At 45.3% G+C, this 21624-nt stretch overlaps 1 protein-coding gene across 3 annotated transcripts in view; it reads right to left on the bottom strand.

Annotated features, from left to right (window-relative positions):
* The window catches only part of LOC115476928 (IgGFc-binding protein-like), a 920282-nt gene that overhangs the window by 78189 nt on the left and 820469 nt on the right, over positions 1–21624 (bottom strand). For all 3 annotated transcript variants that reach the window (XM_030213515.1, XM_030213514.1, XM_030213517.1), the window contains 4 exons: positions 17494–18061; positions 14605–15200; positions 6855–7422; positions 4451–4653 (listed from right to left, as the gene is read on the bottom strand). In XM_030213515.1, the coding sequence (XP_030069375.1) occupies positions 4451–4653; positions 6855–7422; positions 14605–15200; positions 17494–18061 (1935 nt within the window). The remainder of the gene's footprint in view (positions 1–4450; positions 4654–6854; positions 7423–14604; positions 15201–17493; positions 18062–21624) is intronic.

The raw sequence follows: 21624 nt of genomic DNA, 5'->3' as shown, positions 1-21624 counted from the left end.
GGAATTATAGGCCAAGCCTATTTGTACACCATCCTGCAAAAAGTCCAGAATCAGCGAGACAGGAGCCCGCATGGGTGTGATCGCTTTTGAAGCACACCAACACTCAAACTGGCGCCAAATCCTGGCATAAGCCACGGAAGTGGAACGCTTGCGATCCTGCAGGAGAGTGGAAATGACTGTGTTTGAATAGTCTTAAGACCAAAGCGGCAGGCGTCCTCCATGGCTACCGGGCCCTGTGACAACAGGTTCGGTACCAGAGGTAAAGGAAGGGGAGCCTCCACTAGCATCTGTCGGCGGTCCGCATACCAAGGCCTCCTGGGCCAATCCGGGGCAATGAGGACCACTTCTCCTGGGTGCAGCCGAATCCGCAGGAGCACGCGCCCTATCAAGGGCCACGGAGGGAACACATATAGTAGGCCCGGAGGCCAGGGCTGATTCAAGGCATCCAACCCTGTCGAGCGAGGATCTCTCCGTCTGCTGAAGAAGCACGGGACTTTGGCATTTGAACTTGTCGCCATAAGATCCATCACGGGCTTGCCCCATTTGGCACATATCTGCAGGAATACTTCGTCTGCTAGTTCCGATTCTGCTGGATCGATCTGATGCCTGCTTAGATAATCAGCTTGCAAGTTGCTCTGACCTGCAATGTGAGCTGCCGATAGAAACTGACGATGCAGCTCGGCCCAGTGGCAAATCTGTTCAGCCTGCACGGCCAGTGCTCTGCACTGAGTGCCGCCTTGTCGATTTATGTAGGCCACTGCTGTCATGTTGTCCGACATCACTCTGACAGCCAATCCTTCCAGGGTCACTTGAAAGGCCAGAAGTGCCTGAAACACCGCTTTCAACTCCAGGCGGTTGATGGACCACTCCGACTCCTCAGGTGTCCATAGACCCTGGGCATGCTTCCCCTTGCAATGTGCGCCCCAGCCTTTCAGGCTGGCATCTGTCACTACTAGACACCAATCAGGGAGCGACAGCGGCATTCCTCGCCGCAGCATGCTGTCTGAGAGCCACCACTCCATGCTGAGTCGGGCCGCAGGAAGCCAAGAAAGTCTGCATTGATAATCCTGAGAAACTGGAGACCATCTTTGAAGTAGGGAATACTGTAGAGGTCTCAGGTGCGCTCTCGCCCAGGGCACCACTTCCAATGTGGCTGTCATCGATCCCAGGAGCAGACGGACCTGACTGAAGCTTGCACCACCTTAGCTCGGGTAGGTATACATAGCCCGAGTCTGTGTCGAACCTGGCCCCCAAATATTCTAGAGATTGCGAGGGGGTCAGGTGACTTTTGGCCATATTGATGACCCAGCCTAGAGATTGAAGTACTGAGACCACTCTGGCTGTAGCTTGATACCTCTCTGTTACAGAGTCTGCTCTGATGAGCCAGTTGTCTAGGTACGGGTGAACCCTGATACCTTCTCGCCTGAGCAAAGCAGCTACTACCACCATTACCTTCGAAAAGGTTCGGGGAGCTGTGGCGAGGCCAAAAGGCAAGGCCTGGAACTGGAAATGTTTTCCCAACACCGCAAACCTCAGAAACTTCTGGTGCGGGGGCCAAATTGGTATGTGCAAGTAAGCTTCTTTCAGGTCTAGAGACGTGAGAAACTCTCCTGGTTGTACCGCAGCAATGACGGAGCGCAGGGTTTCCATGTGGAAATGCTGCACTCTCAGGGACTTGTTTAATTTTTTTAAGTGCAGAATAGGGCGAAAAGACCCACCTTTTCGCGGCACCACAAAGTAGATGGAGTATCGGCCGTAGTCATGTTCGGCGGGAGGTACCGGGGACACGGCCCCTAACTGAATCAGACCTTGCAAAGTCTCCTCTACCGCCGCCCGTTTGGCGGCAGAACCGCATCGGGACTCCACAAACACGTCTCTTACTGGGGCGTTGAATTCTATTCTTTAGCCATCTCTGATCAGGTCCAGAACCCACTGATCTGAGGAAATATTGGCCCACTCCTCGGCAAAGAGGGAAAGACGTCTTCCGATGACAGGAAGCGAGGAGGGGGCCGGCGCACCATCATTGAAAGGGTCGCCCCTGAACTCCAGGCCTAGAGCCGGTGGCTGCGGAACGCTTGTCCGAGCGAAAGGAGTTCCTCTGCTGAAAAACGGGCATGAGAAGTGAACCCAGCAGAACGCCCCGGGCGGTACCTTCTAGCTTCACGGAAGCGAGGTCTATAAGAGGAGTGGACCGCCTGGCCCTTGGAGGAAGGCCTCGGCCTATCTTCGGGCAAGCGCTGGGGTTTAGGATCTCCCAGGCCTTTAACAATTTTTTTTTCCAACTCCTCACCTCACCAAATAGGAGAAGACCTTGAAAGGGCAACTTCACCAACCTTTGCTTAGAGGCCATGTCCGCTGCCCAATGTCATAGCCAAATAAGACGGCGAGCCGCCACTGCTACTGCCATTTGTTTAGCCGAAGCTCTGACAATATCATAAAGGGCACCAGCCAAAAAGGACAAGGCCGACTCCAGCCGCGGAGCCACATCTGAGAAGGGCTCCGCTCCATCTCCGGGCTGTTCCACTGCCTGTTGCAACCACACCAGGCAGGCTCTAGCAGCATAACAACTGCATGCAGACGCCCGAACAGTAAGACCTGTAATTTCAAAGGACCGTTTAAGTGCTGCTTCCAGCCTACAGTCTTGTATATCCTTCAGGGCAACTCCTCCTTCCACAGGGAGGGTAGTTCTCTTTGTCACTGCAGTGACTAGGGCATCTACTTTAGGCATTGCAAAGCGAGCCAAATGCTCCTCATGCAGAGGGTATAATTGCCCCATAGCCCTGGAAACTTTCATAGGGCCCTCGGGGTCAGCCCACTGAGCGGAAATAAGCTCTTGGATGGAGTCATGCAAAGGAAAGGCTCGAGCAGGCTTTTTGGTACTAGCCATCCTAGGATTCACAGAGGAGGCCGTGCCACTGTCAGGCTCTTCAATAGAAAGGACCTGTAGGGCATCTGAAATAAGCGCTGGCAGCTCATCACGGTGGAAAATCCTCACCGCGGAGGGATCATCCAGATCCTGTGGTAATTCTTCACCTGACTCCGGCTCCTCAGACCACGAAGGCCTGCCAGAACTCTCCAAATCCTTACAGCCTGACCACGGGGGGGGGGGGGGGGGGGGGAAGGAGGTGCACCACAATCTGAAGGGGAATTAGCCCTTCTACGCTTTTCTTTATGCCAATTATCAGGGAAAATAGCCTCAGCGGGCAGTCCCAGGCCAGAATCCACCAGGGGGGACAATAGAAGGGGCCTCAGATGACCCTTGAGGGAGAGCTCTTTTCAGCATGTATGCTTTATGCAATAATAACACAAAATCAGGGGAGAAAAACTCACCCTGGGCACCCAGATCCCGTCCGCGGCTAGCGGCTCCCTGAATAGCCTCAATTCGAGGTCCCCCCCCCCCCCCCGGGCTCAGGAGGCCACGCCATGCAGAGAATTCAAAATGGCATCCGCTGCCAGCTCTGAGCGGGAAGAATCATCGCTCGCCATGCTCGGGCCGGCTCTTACACCTGTACAGCATGATTTACAGAGCCCCGCTGCTGATTTGCACTTGCCACACTGGGAACAGCGCTTTACATTCTCTGCAGCCATCGCCGAAAACAGTGGGAAAATTCAAAATGGCGGTTTCGCGACAAAAACGTCCCGATCGCGGGCCCACCCCGGAGGAATTAGAAAACACTCTTACCTCACCAGACCAAGTATCACAGCTCCGGTCCCATAGAAGAATCAAAGGAAAACCTCTGTTCCATTTTTTTTTTTTTTAACGCTGTGAGCAAAGCAGAGGTAATAAGAACTCCGGAGGCTCAGATGAGTGGGAAAGGCAGGGAAAGGCAAACCAATGTGCCTGCATCCACTGAGTGGGAAAGGACAGGGAAAAGCAAGCTAATATGTCCACATCCACGGGGGCATGGGTAAGGCAGGGAAAGGGCTAACCTATGTGCCTTCAAAGTGAAGCTGCTATAGCCTCTAACACCCCGGCTAACAACTGGCAAGCCAGGAGCCACCCCCAGGCAGATTTTTGATGGAGCTCGAAGAAGCTGCAGCCACCCTGCTTGGGGAGATAGAGAATACTGAAGAGGCAGTGGAGCTGGCTGGCCATGAGGCACTGTGAAAAGTTGAGTGCTATCTCCCCCTGCTGGTTGATGGACACAACCCATACGTAGTGGCTTCATCTGCTTGATGACAAGGAATGTAGCAATTCAGCAAGAAGAGTTATAGGGATGTGCTGACACTAGAAAAGATAAGTCTTGCAGCTGCAGTATGAATAGACTGTAGCGAAAAAAAAGATAATTCAGTGGGAGATCTCTCAGAGGTCTCCCACTGAATTATCTTTTTTTTTTTTCACTACAGCAATAGTATAAGTGGCAAGTAACAAATGGATAATGGCTTTTGCAGAGTGTTCATAATGGATGGTGACTCTGCTGCCTCAAAATATAGGTAACTTCGGACTCACCTTTAGATACCTTCCATCCGAATCCACACAGCCACAATGCTTCTCAGTCACACAGCTTTCCCCATCCCAGAAATATCCAGGGTTACATTCACAGCCTTCAAAGCACTGACCAGTACAGGTGGAGAGACCGTTAATGCCAGCACAGGTGAAATCACAGGTGCGTGTGCACAGCTCATAGTGATTGTTGAGAGAACAGTTGATAGCTGGAATAGAAGAAAAAGATGTGTAGAGCTGAACACAAAAATTCACACAAAGCACATTATTTTATTACTGCTGTACTGCTAGCATACATTTTAACACCTGTGGGGCATAAGTCAAACCTACCTCTGGTGCCTAATTAAATTCTAAGGAGTAGATATTCAGAGCGATTTAAATGGCCAGGAAATGTCCCTGGGGCTATCCGGGGATATTCAGCAGCACTTAACCGGTTAGTGCCGCTGAATATCCTCACTAACTGGCCATCCTCTAACAGGCTAGGTTAGGGGCAGGCCTTAGGTGGAGTGGCAGATTAGCGGCAATATTCAGCCTGCTAACCAACTAAATAATCAAATAAAGTTAGGACAGAAAAAAAGCTGTCCTAACTTTATGTAGCGAGTTAACAAGGCACTACTCTAAATATCGGCTGGTGCTCAATTAACTTCAGGGTTAGCAGTCATACCCAGATATTCAATGCTGAGAGCCAGGTATGCCCCGGCATTGAATATCCAGGGTTATTTTGGCCTGTGCTGGAAGAGGCTTGCTAGCCACTTATCTGTGGGATGATTATTGGGCCCTATGATCTTTAGGGCAGGTTATTACTTGTATCTGTATGTAATTTTTTGTAAAGTACACTGATAGACAGTGCTATATAAATACCAAAAGAAATTATTTTTAAAAAGTCATAGGTGAAAAGTAAGGTAGTATCAAATGTCTTTTCCTTGTCCTAAAATTCAAGTGGGTGGGATGACTTGTTTACTAAAGTGTGGTAAGCAGTTACCATATGAATTAGAGCACAGTAACAATAACCACACAGCCACAACACCACATGATAATTTGTGGGGGAACTGCTTACTCCAGTAGGGGGCAAGAAAGGGAAAGGAATTTGAATTGAGCTCACACCTTTCTCAGGCATTCAAGGTGAATTACATTCAGGTACAATATATATCTTTCTGTCCCCAGAAGTTTATAATCTAATTTTGAACATGAGGTAATGTCTAACATCACAAGGAGCAGTGTCAATGCGATATGAACCTGGATTTTCTATATCTCAGCCTACAGCTTTAACTATTAGGCTATGAGAGAAGGTTGGGATATGAGTGTGGACAGTACCTTACAGGTAAGTTACCATGTGCCATCACCACTGCTGATGGCATGGATACACCTACCAGATCCTACCATGGACCCCCCTTCCTATCATGACATAACAGGAATACTCTCCCTCCCCTTAAACTCTTCTGGGAGTGCCATTGGGTGCTGAGCACCCCCAATATTGAGAAAACTCCCTTACTATGTGCAGAGAGGGGTAATTTATATTGTGTTTGGCACCCCTGATCATTTTGAAAAGGTGGTGCCTATATCTGTGGCTCTTAGGAGGATTTTCTCAATGTTTAACATGGAGCAGAAGCAATCCCCAAACACTCATAGTTCAACAACAGCCCAGTATTAAAATGGTGCCTCTGATCCCTGGTGGTAGTCATGTGGTACAACTGCTAGGTATCAAGCTGCCAAATAAGAGGCACATGCCTAAAGGTATGGTGGTATATATGTTTTTCAAATAAAATTAAATGAGACAGCTTCTTAAACCACCAGAAATCTTTTAGAAAACCATGGTTGGTTAGAAAAGCCTGAATCAACTTGAGCTGAAAGTACTTTAATCATGTAGATGTTTCAAATATACTAAACTTCATTAACAGTAATGCAGATAGTTAACAGATGCTAACAGTGCTGTTAAGATGTGTACATAGACTGAATAAAGTTTAACACAAAATCTATGCTACATAAAGTAATAAGATGTAAAAGAATGCTAAATAGCTCGTTATTATTAGTGCAGTTACAACTAATATTGTGTGTTCAAATGTGCAAAATGTATTCATACAAAAAAAGTAAATATTCCTTGGCAAAGTAAGTGGTTAACATTTTGCAGTGCTATCTACCACAATATATTCATGATGGTGAACACTTATTAGTCAGGATTATGGTAGTTTAGTGCATCAGCACCTTAAGGGACTATCAACATTATCCTTTTCTACTTGGGTTACAATTCAGTTGAAAATGGCAAAAATCTGAGCTGATGATAACACTGGGTCATGCATAGTCAAATCAATCTTTCCAAATACAGATCAATTTAACCAAAGAAAGGTTTGCTGGATATAGTACTTGAACTGGGAAATGATTTGTTAAGAACTAGATTCCTTGTGCAACTTACGACAGAAAGACGGCTGTCTCCATATGCTGATGCTTGCTCCTTCAGCTTGGCATGCAGTGGTGTAGGCCTGCAGGCTCTGACACAGAATGTCTCCGGAACCATTCATGGCACACATGTCAAACACACAGTGACTGAAGTAAGGTTCAGGGCTGACTTGCGTATGACAGTTCTTGAATGGACCCTCAGGAGCTCTGATCAGGCCACAGGTGGTTTCAGAGGCATATTCATGCTCTTTGGCTGGGTCACAGCGTGGGCATTTATCACCACAATCGCCACATTCAACACCACTGCCATCCACTTTCCAGTCTTCACCAAACTCATCTGGATTTTGGGTGATGCTGCCGTCCCGTTTGGTAAAGTCATCATTCATATCATCATTGTAGTTGCCGCAGAGCCCCCGCGTTTCATTCTTGAAGGTGCTCAGGATTGTGACCTCTACATAGTACACACGGTCATAAAGTACTGTGAAGCCACATTTGGATGACAGAATTATATTGGTCCCTTCTCTGTTGATGAAAATCCTTCCTCTCTCAAGATATACTGGTAAATTGTATTTTTCTCCATTAATCTGCACATAGAATGAAAATTCATATGTTAATACAGCAGAAATAATTCCGTTTTTATGAGCTTTCCCAGACTGAATCACCCTTTATTAATTTGAATGGCATTACTCTAGAGCAGAGACCCAGAATGGTTCTCTTGTTACTGCAAATAAGGTGCATTGTGGTGTCCTGTTACACATGTAACTGGGAAAAATTAAAAAAATAATAATAATAAAGACTTAAGCAACAGGCATCAGTGCCAGCTACATAAGTCTTTCTAAATTGAGACATTTCTCTTTTGCCATTACTCTGTTAGTCCCACTGAACTGAACCCAGTACTGATTAGTTAACAACGGATAAGGACCCCAGAAAGATAGACCTCATTGCACTACTTTGTGAGATAACTGTCATTTTTCTCTCCATGTGCTTAATTCCCTGCTCTTCCACTAACAGAACAATATTGAAAAGATTTGTCCAGCTAACTCCTAAATTTAGTGTAGGGTACCTGAGAATCTGGCATAGGGTTGCTTGATCAGATCCACAGTGCCTCTACCGTAATCAATAAAATAATAACTCCTGTTTGACCTCAGTGGTAGGAAGAGTTTAATATGACCAGTGAACATTCTGATTTCAAAAAAGGGGACAGAAGCAGAGAGAAACTAGGAGTGCCTATGATAATCAGTCGATAAACTGGTAGCAGCAGGAAACCTTTATCACAATTGCATTCAAATGAATGCAAATGTGTTGCATTTGCTGTCCTGCTGCATGCAAAATTAAAAAAACGTTTTGACTGTGCAACTATGACAGGAAAAATAACACTAGGATCTGCAGCAGTGTAGAAAGATTGGTTCAGAGGAGTGGGTGTCTACCGGCACCCCCTCTATGCCCCCCAACCTGACCACCCTGCCCCAGATACCTGCATAGTACTCCAGGTGGTCAAGTAGCTCTGGTAATCTAGTGGCCTCCCACCCACATTTACATTTCCCTGGTGGTCTCATGGCTCCTCCCTCCGCTCATACCCAAACCCCTTTCCTCAAATAAAAAAATTAAATTCCTGGTGTCTAGTGGCACATTCCTATCTCTGATCTCTCCTCCAGCCCACCTGAGTCCATCTACTCACTCCTGCCTTTGGTGACGCCATCTTGAAAAATGGTGGTGCCTAGCCCTGCGTGGGTCATCCTGAGGATGCACCATGCAGGGCCTACTGCCAGAAAAGGGCATTTTTCAAGTGGTGGTGCCAGAGGCAGAAGCACGTGGGAATTGATCTGCCTCTCCTATAAGGTACGGCCGGGTGGGCTCAGTTGGGCTGGGGTAGGGTTTGGGAGACTGGGTGGGTGCCACTAGACACCAGGGATTGTTTTTTTAATTTGAGGAAAGGGTGTTGGGTCAGGGGGAAAGGAGGGAATGGGTGGGCCACTAAACTACCAGGGAAATGCGAGTGTGTGAGTGTGGGTGGGTAGGTGGATAGGTGGGCACTGGACTACCAGGGAAATCTGTTAATTTTGGATAGGGAGGTCGGGTCGAGTCAGGTTGGGGAGGGAAGGGGACCCAGTCTATATAGGATTGCGTTCGGGAGGTTGAGAGAGAGGGATATGCCAGTATGTTTTTTTTTTTTTTTTTAATGTTACCCTTCCTGTTAGTGCCTGAGCTAATCACTGTGTGAAAAGCTGATTATTTGGCCTTCTGTCTAAACCAGTCCCAGTCCTGCACCCAATAACCAATGAATCTAGTGGTCCCCCACCACTACAATCAGGCACTAGGCAACCATATAGCCCAGCGTTATATTAGTCAGACAAATCTGCAAGATTAAAAGCATCCCTCCGCTTCCACCATAACATTTACCTGTACAAAATGAGGTGGAGCTGTGGGCATTTCCTGGATGTGCTCATTCTTTAGCAGGACAGTGCCGATATTGGGCACTATCAGGCTAAAGACATACATAGTTATATCTGGTCAGTCTGAAAGTCTGTCACACAATTATCTGGATAAAGTTATCTTCAGTGGCAGACATCCACAGATGGCAGTATCTGCCTAGGTGAGTTAATCTTTTATTCAATTGCATATAACAAGTTATTGCACAAAAAGCTCAGATAGAGAGAAGCCTGCAATTAATTTTGAGCTGTCTCTTTAATAATCCATCTATTTCAAGGATTTATTTTACCTATAACTTCCTGGAGAGACATCTTTCTAACTTATTCCTAAAATTCTCCAGTGATGGAGACCCTATGATGCATTTAGACCTAGATTTTTTTTTTTTACTGTTCTTATGGGTCCTGGGTTTTGTATTCTTATCCATAGCCCCAATGCACCAAGCAGAGCACTACCTAGATCTAGAGGCAGGTAAGACTTAAATCTTCTTCCTAGGTCTCCCCTGTAAAATTTTGTAGTTAATTTCACATCTCATTTTGAGTTTCAAATTTCAAGTTTATTAGAATTTTCTATCCTGCTCATCAAGTAAATGTCTAAGTGGCTTACAATCTAATGGAGTAAGGAAGAAGAGAGCAAGGATAGCATCAGATAAGGGAAAAAGGAAAAATACAATATTTAATAGGAAAGTTGGGAGGATGAAAAGTAAGGGGAACTGTGAGATCTAAGCTCACCTCCAACCAGCCTCATCCACACCCACATGACTCAATAAACAGCAATGTTTTCAGTTCAGATTTAAATTTCTGAATGGATGCAGCTGATTCCCTATTACTGCATGGCAGAGTTCTGCTCAGAAATGTTATTTTCCATAGCATCCATACCAGACCAGTCCAGAATCAGTAGATTGTGGGTTAAGTCTGTTGACCATCAGATCTGTGTGATTTGCCCCTTAAGGGCACTGTGCACCTTAAAATGTTCAGTATTTCTCTGTCTCCAGCAGATGGTTACAGACACACTGGGCCTAATATTTAGCTGCCAGCAGGCAGCCCGCATAAGTGCCACAATCGGTGCTGACCATGGATATTCAATGCCGGGCCACTTCACGTGAGCAGCATTGAATATCCAGGGGTTGTTTTTTGCCTGGCTCAAACTTAACCAATTAAGTGAATATTCAGCACTGGCCAGTTAATTTTTTATCAGACACAGATAGGACTGCTATGTAGGCAGCCAGCACTTGAATATTCACGGATAGCTGGCTATATAGGGTGATATAGCTGGTTAGCCAATATGCATTAACCTCAGATATTCTGAGGACATAACTGGCTATCTCCCACTCAGTATTAGCTGTTAGCTGGTTAAATGCTATTTAACAGGCCAGGACCCATTCCTGGCCACTTAAATAGTGCTGAGTATCAGTCAGACTGTGCAGCTTCTGGTCTGTTTACTGATCACAGGAGCCGTTCCTGGACAGTTAAATAATTTTGAGTATCAAGGGAATAGACACCAGCTGCAGATTGCAGTCTTGGTTTTGTTGCATCCTCCATTTTCTCTGATCTGGATTACTTCTAGGCAGAGCCACAGGTTTGCAGTCACACTTCTCTGCAGCACTACTGCAGAGTGGCTGACATGGCAGTCTTGCAAAGAGTACTCATTTTTCATTCTCTGCAAGAGTTAATTATCTTTTGGGAAGACTGGGAGCCTTAAGGGTCAAACATTCCCTAACTGCAGACAAGTTTGTCCCTTCACAGTCACCTTCCTAAAATGGAGAATTTCATGTGCAATGGAATTAACTTCCACAAGGATGGGCTGCAATATATTCTTTTTTTGCTTTCTGAATTGTTAGCCAGAGAACCTTTCTCTGCCATGGAGTCCATGAGTGGATTCTGGACTATTGTGGAAGGGCTTAATGAGCTACGTTGTAAACAGAGCAGAACTGAGTGTAGTCCAGATAAAATCACCTGAAATCATGGTCCTCCTGCAGTCCTCTCAAATAGGTGAACAAGTAGGAAGTACATACTCTTTCTTAATGAGAGGTGATGGCCCAGCAACTGCTCTGTTTCTAGGCTGATGGACACATTGGAAAGAGGTCAACTTAGAAGAATTCTTGACAGCACTTGGCATGACAAGAAGCTATTCCAGTTACAAGAGACAGTATTCTTAATTACTAACAAATGAGAGAGTACAGCTTAAGTTCTTGATTGGCAAAATCAAGCCTTGAAGCTGTAGTTTAGTGGTAGTATTGTAAAAAATATAGGGGTCAATATTCATCCAGCAGTGGTAAGCATTTTGGTGACTACTGCCAGCATTATTCCCAGATATTCAATGCTGGACCATGTCTGGGCATCAGCATTGAATATTATCTGGTCGATATTCAACATGATTTAACCAGAAATGGCCACTGACTACTTAAATCTTTTGTTCGGGCTAGCCACTAATTTTCAGTAGCACTTAATCCATGGCTGGTTAAATTCTGAATATCGACAACTGGCCGTGTGTTAGCCAGCGCTGCATAAACCAGATGTTCAATGCCACAGCAATGAATATCCAGAAATAATGCCAGCAGTAATCAGCAAAATGCTCACCACCACTGGCTGAACATTGCCCCCCCCCCCCCCCCCCCCCCCCACTGTTTATACAGCACCAACTAACACATGGCCAGTAAAGTCGATATTCAGAACTTAACCAGCCATGGGTTGCAAGATAAAGATAGGACTGTGTTTTATGTCATCCCATTTATATGGTTACTCTAGCACCACTTAGGTGCTGAAGTTGTTTTTTTTTTTTAAAGTGCACTTATCTTGTCATTGGCGCTCCAAAAATCTTGAAACAATCAAAAAAATCTTCAAAACCATTCCAATGTATTCTTCCAACCAAATAGGAAATTGCAGTGACCATAGTTCTTTTGAAAATTGTTCTCTGTTATCCCACTTTAGACTAGGAAAAAATATTTTATATAAGGCCTGCTGGCTCTCTTTTGGATAGTGCCCCTCTTGGATACTGAAAAACTGTTGGTCCTCCTTGTCACCCATAATTATAGGTCTTGTTAATTTAAGTCTTATCTTAGGGACAGTACCCTCCCAATGGAGAATATCAGTATTTAAGCCACTTCTAACAAAGATGAGTTTTGATTCATCTCTCCCACAGAATTTTCTACCTATTGCCAATCTCCCCTTTTTAGCAAAGCTCACTGAGAAAGTGGTCAATCAACAACTCACAAGATTTTGGAACTCATACAACAAATTTCACCCCAGCCTGTCCAGTTCGGGAAGGTCATGCTACAGAAACAGCTCTTGTTGGGGTGCAGAATGACATTATTATTCATTTGAACACAAGAAAAAAATCATTTTATTAATTCAACTCAATCTCAGTGCCACTTTGATGTAATGGATCACCTGCTTCTCTTGATTCATCTCCATGAAACTGGATTGAATGGCACTATGTTGAACTAGCTGCATTCTTATTTTCCCTTCACTCATTTTATTTTGGTTCCCTTTCTCTGTACCTTTTCTAGTTCAGCTATATCTTTTTAGAGATATGGTGACCAGAAATGTACATAATATTCAAGGTGTGGTCTTACCAATATAGAGACATTATGACATCTATTTTATTCTCTATTCCATTCCTTCCTGTGAATTTTGGAGAGAATTATAAAATGCCCTGGATTTGAAGCTAAATGGAGCTTGCTGCAAACAAGCTGGAGGGAACTTCTTTTTCTCCAGGGCTGGGTAAACCTGGAACAAAAGAAGGGGACCTCCCAGGCTGACCAGGCCTAATCAGAAGTTTAAAAGTATCGCAGATCCCAGGAGTCTGTAAGTTTAACCCCAATTGCATGTATAAATTTGGGCATTTGTCTAATTTAAATGTGCAATTTAATTGAATGAGCCAATTAGTGCCAATAATTGGGCCCTAATAATCAATTATTGGTGCTAATTGGGATTAAATTACATTTACATGCACATATTTATGCATCAGGATCCATGCATAAATTCTATGCGTATCTCCAAAAAAGGGGTGCAACCATGGGACAGTCATGGGTGGATCAGGGGCATTCCCGCAATTTATGTATGCTGTTGTAGAATAAAGGGGATCCACACCTAATTTAGGTGCAAGGATTTACACCAAGGTTTAATTGGTATAAGTCCTCATGCCTAAAGTTAGGTGCAGGCCCGGGCGTTAAGCGCTATTCAGTAAATGGTGCATAACTTTGAGTGCCATTTATAGAATAGAACTTTGTATGGGGTTTTTTCAGCGCCATTTATAGAATTTGGTCCTTAATGTCCATGTAGATAAAGAAATTTTTGTCAGGGAGAAGTCTGGAAGAACCCAGCCAGGGTGCATCCCTAAGAATTTCAAGAGTTCAGATTGTCTGAGGATTTTTTTTTTTTTGTAGTTTAGACTAAGTGTGACAGAACCTAGTGCATCATGAACCAGGAGGGAAATATTGAGCGTTTTGAATCCTTTTGCCCTTGCAGTACAGTTTTGGAAGAGTCCAGGTGCAGTGATATAGAGACACCTTGTCCATGTGCTTATGAATAATAGAAATTGTGGAGAACTGTCAAAGAGCGTACTATTGTGGATGCATCCTGTTATTTTGAGCATCTTTCAGAACAACGAGGAAGCTGGATGCCTTCTCAATGACCCAAAGAGCGTAGGTGAAAAAGTCAAATAGTACAAGAGAAGAAGAATTGATGGTGGGAATTAGTCTAGCAAGAGACTGGGCCAATGACTAGGAGAGTAGCTGCTAGGCTGCACCACTTAGAGAGAAGAAGATACCTTTGGACTGAGAGAAGAAATATCTTCTAAATATTTTGAATTTTTTGATAACTTATGATTGGGATATTTTTGCTTTAACCTCTTTCTTTTGTCTGCCTCTATTATATGTGGTTACGTTTTTTGGGGAGTGCACCAATAAAGGTGATTTTTTTTTTTAGTTCAAATGTATTTATTAAATTTTCAAAGAATATAATCAAGTAAACAAAGTAAACAAGTATACAAATCCAAATAAATAAACAATCATACACTGGAACTTCTTGTATATCGTGTCTATGCTTTTTTAAGAAAAAGAAATATCTCTGTTTGGACTGAGTTTTTGCAAAGAGTGTAAAACTTGGATGGTTGTCTTGAGGCTATTGCCTTCATCCACTCACCAGGACCCCTTTTATTTGTATTCACTAATCTCTGCAGAGTGAAACAAGCACCCTACTAACAGAATAAGGATCACAATTAGAAAACTAAACCCATCACTGTTGTCTGAAATCAATGAATCAAAACTAATGCAGAAAAACAAACTATTATCAAGCCAACAGCAATGCAATTGCATCTTAAATTAAAATATTACTTACCAGGACTGTCTCTTCTATTCCTCTTTCAAGGATAACTGAGTTTGTATGAGTGGACACAAAAAGTCTCCTGATAACTGCAACATTACCAGTTCCTAAGGGCTCATTCTCCACTTCTACGGAGAAATTCTCCTGACCCTGGCCTTTGCAAGGGGCTTCCACTAGAACATATCGGCAAGTACCCTGGAAGTCAAAAAGGCGCCCATCAAATGAACCATAGTGGGGATCTCCAGCTGCTACACATTTTCCAACACCCACAGGGTGGCATCCCTGCACTCCGTCTACCACTTTGCACTCCTCATTGGTACCACAAGAGAATGTTTGGCACTCAATGAGGCCATCATCTGCACACGTGCACCGCTGTTCACAAAGGCCATCCGGATAGAAGACATCCCCTTTTCTGTAGTATGATCCTTTAAAGGTACAGCCACAGTCTTTGATGGGAACACATTCATCACCACTCAGGATATATCCATTGTCACAGGCACAGCCCTCTGTACAAGAAGCATCACATCCAGCTGGAGAGGAGAAGCCAAGGCAGGTAGTGGGACAGCCAGGCCCACAGAGCTTGTAGTGACTGTTCTTGGGACAAGGGACATCTGAAAAAAAGAGGAAGAAATAGAATACTGCAGTAAGTTATCATTTTGGTTATTGGCCTGTTTTAAAGCTTTATTTACACTGGATGTACAATTTCCATTAAAACACATTGACCACAGTGTACAAGACACAGAAGGAAATATGTAAAGTTAAATTACTACAAAGAAAACTTTAAAAAATTGTTCAGTTGGGCTATGCTGATATCTTCATAAGGCTAATGAACGTCTGAAGCTATCCAGACCTAATTAGATTTTGGAAATCTGTATCACAAAACATTCTTTAGCCTTCTAAAAGTACAGAGCTTGATTTTAATCAAGGGCAGCCATTATTTAAGTTAAATGCTGGCCTCAGCGCTGAACTTAATAATTATATTCAGCATGTCCAATAAATATATGTACAAGCAGTGACCTCACCAGCAACTATCAATTTGATTTAGGCCTGCTATTCAGCAGAAATGGATAACTTTAGTGGCTGGATATCTTTGCTAAACAGATAACTGCCAGCTCCGCCTTTGCTCCTTCCCAAAACCAGCCCCTTATTATGGGTCACTTTTGTCAAGCCGCACTGTAGGAGTGGACAAGCAATTACTGTACTCGGCCTGCACCCATCACTAGCCTGGCAGGACAACCTCAAGCTCTGTGCATACTACCTATGGACTTTTGTGGACTTTTGCACTAACAGGATTTTCTATTTGGACTTTGCATTCACACTTGCACCTTTGCTTTGTACCAAAACCTCAGCTTTCATATAATGAGCCTAGACTAAGACCTAAACCTATGCAGTTTGGACTTTTACTAGTAGTATGTATCTGTTAACCAGCAGCTAGATAACAACTTGTACAGTAGTAGTCAGCAATTTAGGGTTGTAGGGAAGGCAGCTGGCTCTGCCAGCGCAGTCTCGTGATCCATGCATAGAGGCTGTATTGTGTAAATGTGCTGGAACACTGAAATAAGTTACTGTTTTGCTGCAGTTTATACTAGAGTTAGATTTTGCTGTAAAGGACAATCTATTGTGCTTAGCTAAAAGAAGCTGTAACTTGTAGCATGGCAGCCATTAACTTTGTTTTTTCTGTGAAATATATTTTCTCTCCTTCTGTGCCTTTTCTGAAATATAAGGCTTGCACACAAAGACCAGCCTGCACGTAGGCGTCACATGAATAGATGGCCTTGGAGGGTGTTGCCACCCCCACCCTGCATCTCTGAGCCTAACGAACCTTATCTCCTCTGCTAGAAAGGAGCATTGTGTGTGTGTAGAACAAGATGCTAAGTTTCGTTTCCCTTGCCAGTATAATTTCAGTATTATGACGTGTGTATGTACTGTAAGAACTACAAATGTTTACTGCGCATGTCCACTGTGATGTATAAGGGGCCTAATGCGCAGGCCCAGCAGGGAAGTATAAATGTAAGTGTCAGATGATTTGTGACACACAGTATCCTGAGAGAACTCAGTGCTGTTCATTGCTAGCAATAAAGTTGCATTGCTTTGGAACCAATTTGGCCTTTTGTCTCCTGATTCACTTAGCCTGTTTCAGCACTAGCGACCACTGATATGGCAATGCTGACAAAGCCTATTCACTTTGAATGGGCTTCATCAGGATTGCCACGCGGCTTGATAAAAGAGACCCTAAATGTATAAAATTTGGCAATTTAATGAGTTAAATGGCCAGATTTAGTTCATATAAGGATTGAAAATATAAGAATAAACAAGTTACATTGCTTGCTTGTAAATGCATTACTTACTGTGAATAATAGCCACATAATCTCTAACAAATTATCACTATGAATTTCTTTTTTATTATTGCTGCAATTGTAACATGGCATGAATTTGAATGCTCATTATTTTGAGCATGCCATGGCAATTTTTCTGTGCTAGATTCATGGTACAGTTCCATTTACTGTGAATTTTTGAGCATTGGCCCCTGAGAAACAGGGGTCAGTAAATCAATCTATACAGTAACCATCCCATCAGAAAGGATGTCATCTTCCCCTCCTCACAAATAAAACCCTACCTGCTACTCATTCATCAGTACTCATCTAACCTCACAAATATACTGTTCCTCCCCAAGGCCTGTTCTTCTGTTACAGTATGTGTCAGTATTATTGCAGAAGCATCAACCCATGGACCATTTCACCTTGTGATATATTGGTGCAGTGTTATCACATTGCAAATGTAGTGTTAGCAATGAAAGACCTCAAAGCAGTGAGTCTACTGTGCACCATATTACACTTAAAGGTGACTAGTATTGCATTCTGTCCAGCGTCTTATGAGGACTAATCAGATACGTAAGAAACTTACTGCAGAATGACGGGGTTCTCCACTCCTGGATCTGGATGCCTTTGGTTTGACACTGACTTACATATGAGGCAATGGCATCACATAGAACAAACTTGCGACCCTTGAGCTGACATGAGTCAAAAACACAGTCATTGAAGAAGGGAGTTGGGTCTATGGTGGTGTGGCACTGACTGAATGGTCCGTTAACATCAATGATCTTGCCGCATAATGTCTCATTCCTGTACACTGATTTCTCTGCCTCGGAGCAAGGTGGACAGATCTCAGGGGGGCAGACTTTCTCACATCCTGGGACACCCCCAACTTTCCAACTGTCCCCAAACTGAGTTGCATCAGCTGTTAGGATGCCATCCTTCATGATCATATCATCTGTTTGATTTTTATTGTTGTTACCACAGAGCCCTGAGACTGCATTAGCATAGGTATTTGGAAGTATAAGCCGAGCATAGCTGTTCCATTCAGATGTTACTGTGATACCAGAACTGGTGGTAATATATACATGAAGTCCACTTCTGAAAGCTCTTAGTTTATCACTGTAACTGAATGGCAGGTTTGTATTGACTCCATTGACCTGAGGAGATACAGAATAAAAACTTAATAAAACATGTGTTATATTTAATACAAACCCTTCCATTGCATAAAGAAAGTACAACATAGTGTAAATTTCACTATAAGAACCTCAGCTTATCACATCAGCAGTGTTTCTTAGATAAATCTGTCACAGCACTAGCAACGATGTTCTAAAAGTTTGAGTATGCAGTGTGAAACAGCAGATACTTTACAGGATGAAATGTTCTGAGGCAGTGGCGTACCTAGGGTAGTTGACACCCGGGGCCGGTCATTTTTTAACACCCCCCTCCAAAATCCAGTACTAGCCATACCAAGAATACAAAACACTCAGGACCTATAGAGCAATTCTACCATACCATAAGCAGTCATTTCTATGAGTCACACATGGAAAAAGAAATCTTAAACACTACAGTGAGCACTAGAACATCAATTCACCTATTGTAAAACGAAACCAGACAGATAGTACAGATCGTCAATCCTGCACAGTCAATGCCAACTGAAAGTCATGTCTTTTTCACAAACAAAGATACACCCTAATCCAGGGGCGTATCTGCGTGGGGCCACAGGGGCCTGGGCCCCCGCAGATTTCGCCCTGGACCCCCCTACCACAGACCCTCTCCACCTCCCCCTCCCTCCCGCCCGCCACCAACCCGTCGCCGATCTTTGCTGGCGGGGGACCCCAAGCCCCCGCCAGCTGAAGTCCTCTCTTCCGTGCAGGATGCAAGTTGCAACACTTCCTGTTCTTCTGAGTCTGACGTCCTGCACGTACAACGTGCAGAACGTCAGACTCAGAATTTGGAATTCAGTCTGACGTCCTGCGCGTTGTACGTGCAGGACGTCAGACTCAGAAGAACAGGAAGCGTTGCAACTTGCAGCGGCGCAGCCTGCATGGAAGAGAGGACCTCGGCTGGCGGGGGGTTGGGGTCCCCTGCCAGCAAAGGTAAGTGACAGCAGCGGGGGAGGGTGTCATTGGTGGCGAGGGGGGGGTCCGGAAATGGGGGGGGGGGATCGGTGGCGCCAGGGGGGGGGCTAAAATGTGCCCCCTCCCTCTGGCTCTGGCCCCCTCTACCGCCCGAGTCCAGATACGCCCCTGCCCTAATCCACTATAGAACAAGTAATCATAAACTTTCTATTTAGGCAAAAATTAAGCTGAACCCCCAAGATGCCAGACTCTGCATGCAATGCAACACCACAGAAACAGAAAATGTCCCCTAGTACTGTGCAAAATATAAAGGCAGCAGATGTAAATTTGGAAAAAAAAACTAACAAATACCAATCACCACTTTACAAATTAACAAATAGAAATAAAACAAAAATAGAAAATAAAATACCATTTTATTGGACTAATACATTTAGCTGTCAGAGGCCAAAACCTTCTTCCTCAGGTCAATACAGTATAGTGTGTTACAGTGTCCTAACCTGACCTGAGGAAGGGGGTTTTGTTCTCCGAACGTTAGTCAAAATGTATTAAAATTAGTCCAATAAAAAGATTACCTTATTTACATGTTCTATTATAAACATTTATTAACACAGCTACAATACTACTTTATCCTAAAGCAAAAATATATATATATATATTTTATTTACAGTTTGTTGTCTCTGGTTTCTGCTTTCCTCATCTTCTTTTCACTGTCTTCCTTCCATCCAGCATCTGTCTTCGTTCTTTCTCTGCCATCCAGTGTCTGCCCTCTCTGCTGTCCCCTCCATCCAATGTCTGCCCTCTCTCCCTGCCCCTTCCATTCACTGTCTGCCCTCTCTCTCCCCTTCTATTCACTTTCTGCCCTCCCTCTCTCCCCCCCATCCATCCAAGGTCTGTCCTCCCTCACCCCCTCCCCCCATCCATTAAGGGTCTGCCCTCCCCTCTCCCCCCATCCATCCAGGGTCTGCCCTCCCTCTCCCCCCCATCCATCCATCGTCTGTCCCCTCTCTCTCTGCCCCTTTTTTCAGTCCCCTGTTCCAGCCCTCTTATCCCACCTGCCCCTAGTTCTAGCCCCAGCCCACATCTCCCACTTGCTCCCCCTTTTCAGCCCCACTATCCCACCAGTCCGCAGTTTCAGCCCCAGCCCTTTTCTCTCACCAGTCCAGAGCTTCAGCCCCAGCCACTTCTCCCTGTCCCCTTTTCAGCCCCCAGTCCCCCCAGCTTCAGCCTCTGCCCCTTTTCAGCCCCCAGTTCCAGCCCCCTTCATCCACATGCCTTGCATTAGGGACCCCATTTCAGCCCCAGACCCATTTTCCCACCAGCCCCAGGCATGGCTCCCATTTTCTCGCATGGCCCCTTCCCCACACGTCCCCTTCTCCTCCCATCTGAGATCCCCCTCCCCACCTCAGTCCCCTTCTCCCCTCTTCTCCCATGAGACCCCCTCCCCACCCCAGTCCCCTTCTCCCATCGAGTTCCCCCTCCCCACGTCCCCTTCTCCCATCTGAGACCCCCACCCCCTTCTCCCCAGCCCAGTCCCCTTCTCCCCTCTTCTCCCATCTGAGACCCCCTCCCTACGTCCCCTTCTCCCATCTGAGACGCCCAGTCCCCTTCTCCCCTCTTCTCCCATCTGAGACCCCCCTCCCCATGTCTCCTTCTCCCATCTGAGACCCCCCTCCCCACGTCCTCTTCTCCCATCTGAGACCCCCCACCCCCTTCTCCCCAGCCCAGTCCCCTTCTCCCCTCTTCTCCCATCTGAGACCCCCCCTCCCCATGTCCCCTTCTCCCATCTGAGGCCCCCCTCTCAAGTCCCCTTCTCCCATCTGAAACCCTCCTTGCCCATCTAAGCCCCCCCTCCCAACTCGACCCACCTACCACCTTCGACGACAGCCCTCGTCTCCTGCCTCCATCCGGGGCTTTTAAAAAAAATCTGAAAAGCAGCATGGCAGGCAGCGTTTCGTGTCTGCCCTGCCTGCATGTAAAAGAAAGCGGCAAATCTCCTCGTCGACGTCACGTCGCGACGTCGCGTCGGGTCTTCCCTCACTGGGTCCCGCCCCCCGTGAGGGCGGGACCCAGTGAGGGAAGACCCGACGCGACGTCATGATGTGGACGAGGTTTGCCGGCGCTTTCTTTTACAAGCAGGCAGGGCAGACGCGAAGCGCTGCCTGCCATGCTACTTTTCAGATTTTTTTTAAAGGCACAGGATGGAGAGGAGATGAGGGCTGACTGCAGTCAGCAACAGAGCACCCCCCACCCACTGACACCCCGGGCGGGCCGCCCCCACCGCCCCCCCCCCTTGGTACGCCACTGTTCTGAGGTCATTCACTGTGTGTGAGCTGTGTCAGAAAGTCCCTATAAGGAACATTATTGGCCTTATGTTTTTCAATATAGACATTTTCTAAGGCCTTGAATAGGAATTTTTCCTTTTCAAATAAGTCACTAAGGGGGCCCTTTTACTAAAGGGCATTAAGTCCTTAATGCACAGTTAGTGCACACAAACACCTGGCCAAGATGAACAGACAGATATAGAAATGTTATCAGAAATTAGGGAGGCTAACAAACTGGGGAACACAATAATAATGAGTGATTTCAATTACTCCGATATTGACTGGGTAAATGTAATATCAGGGCATGTTAGGGAGGTAAAA

This window comes from Microcaecilia unicolor, chromosome 8 (genome assembly GCF_901765095.1).
Source record: "Microcaecilia unicolor chromosome 8, aMicUni1.1, whole genome shotgun sequence".
NCBI classification, from domain to species: domain Eukaryota; kingdom Metazoa; phylum Chordata; class Amphibia; order Gymnophiona; family Siphonopidae; genus Microcaecilia; species Microcaecilia unicolor.
The sequence above is the reverse complement of the archived record's forward strand: the minus strand, read 5'-3'. Positions and strand labels throughout refer to the sequence as shown.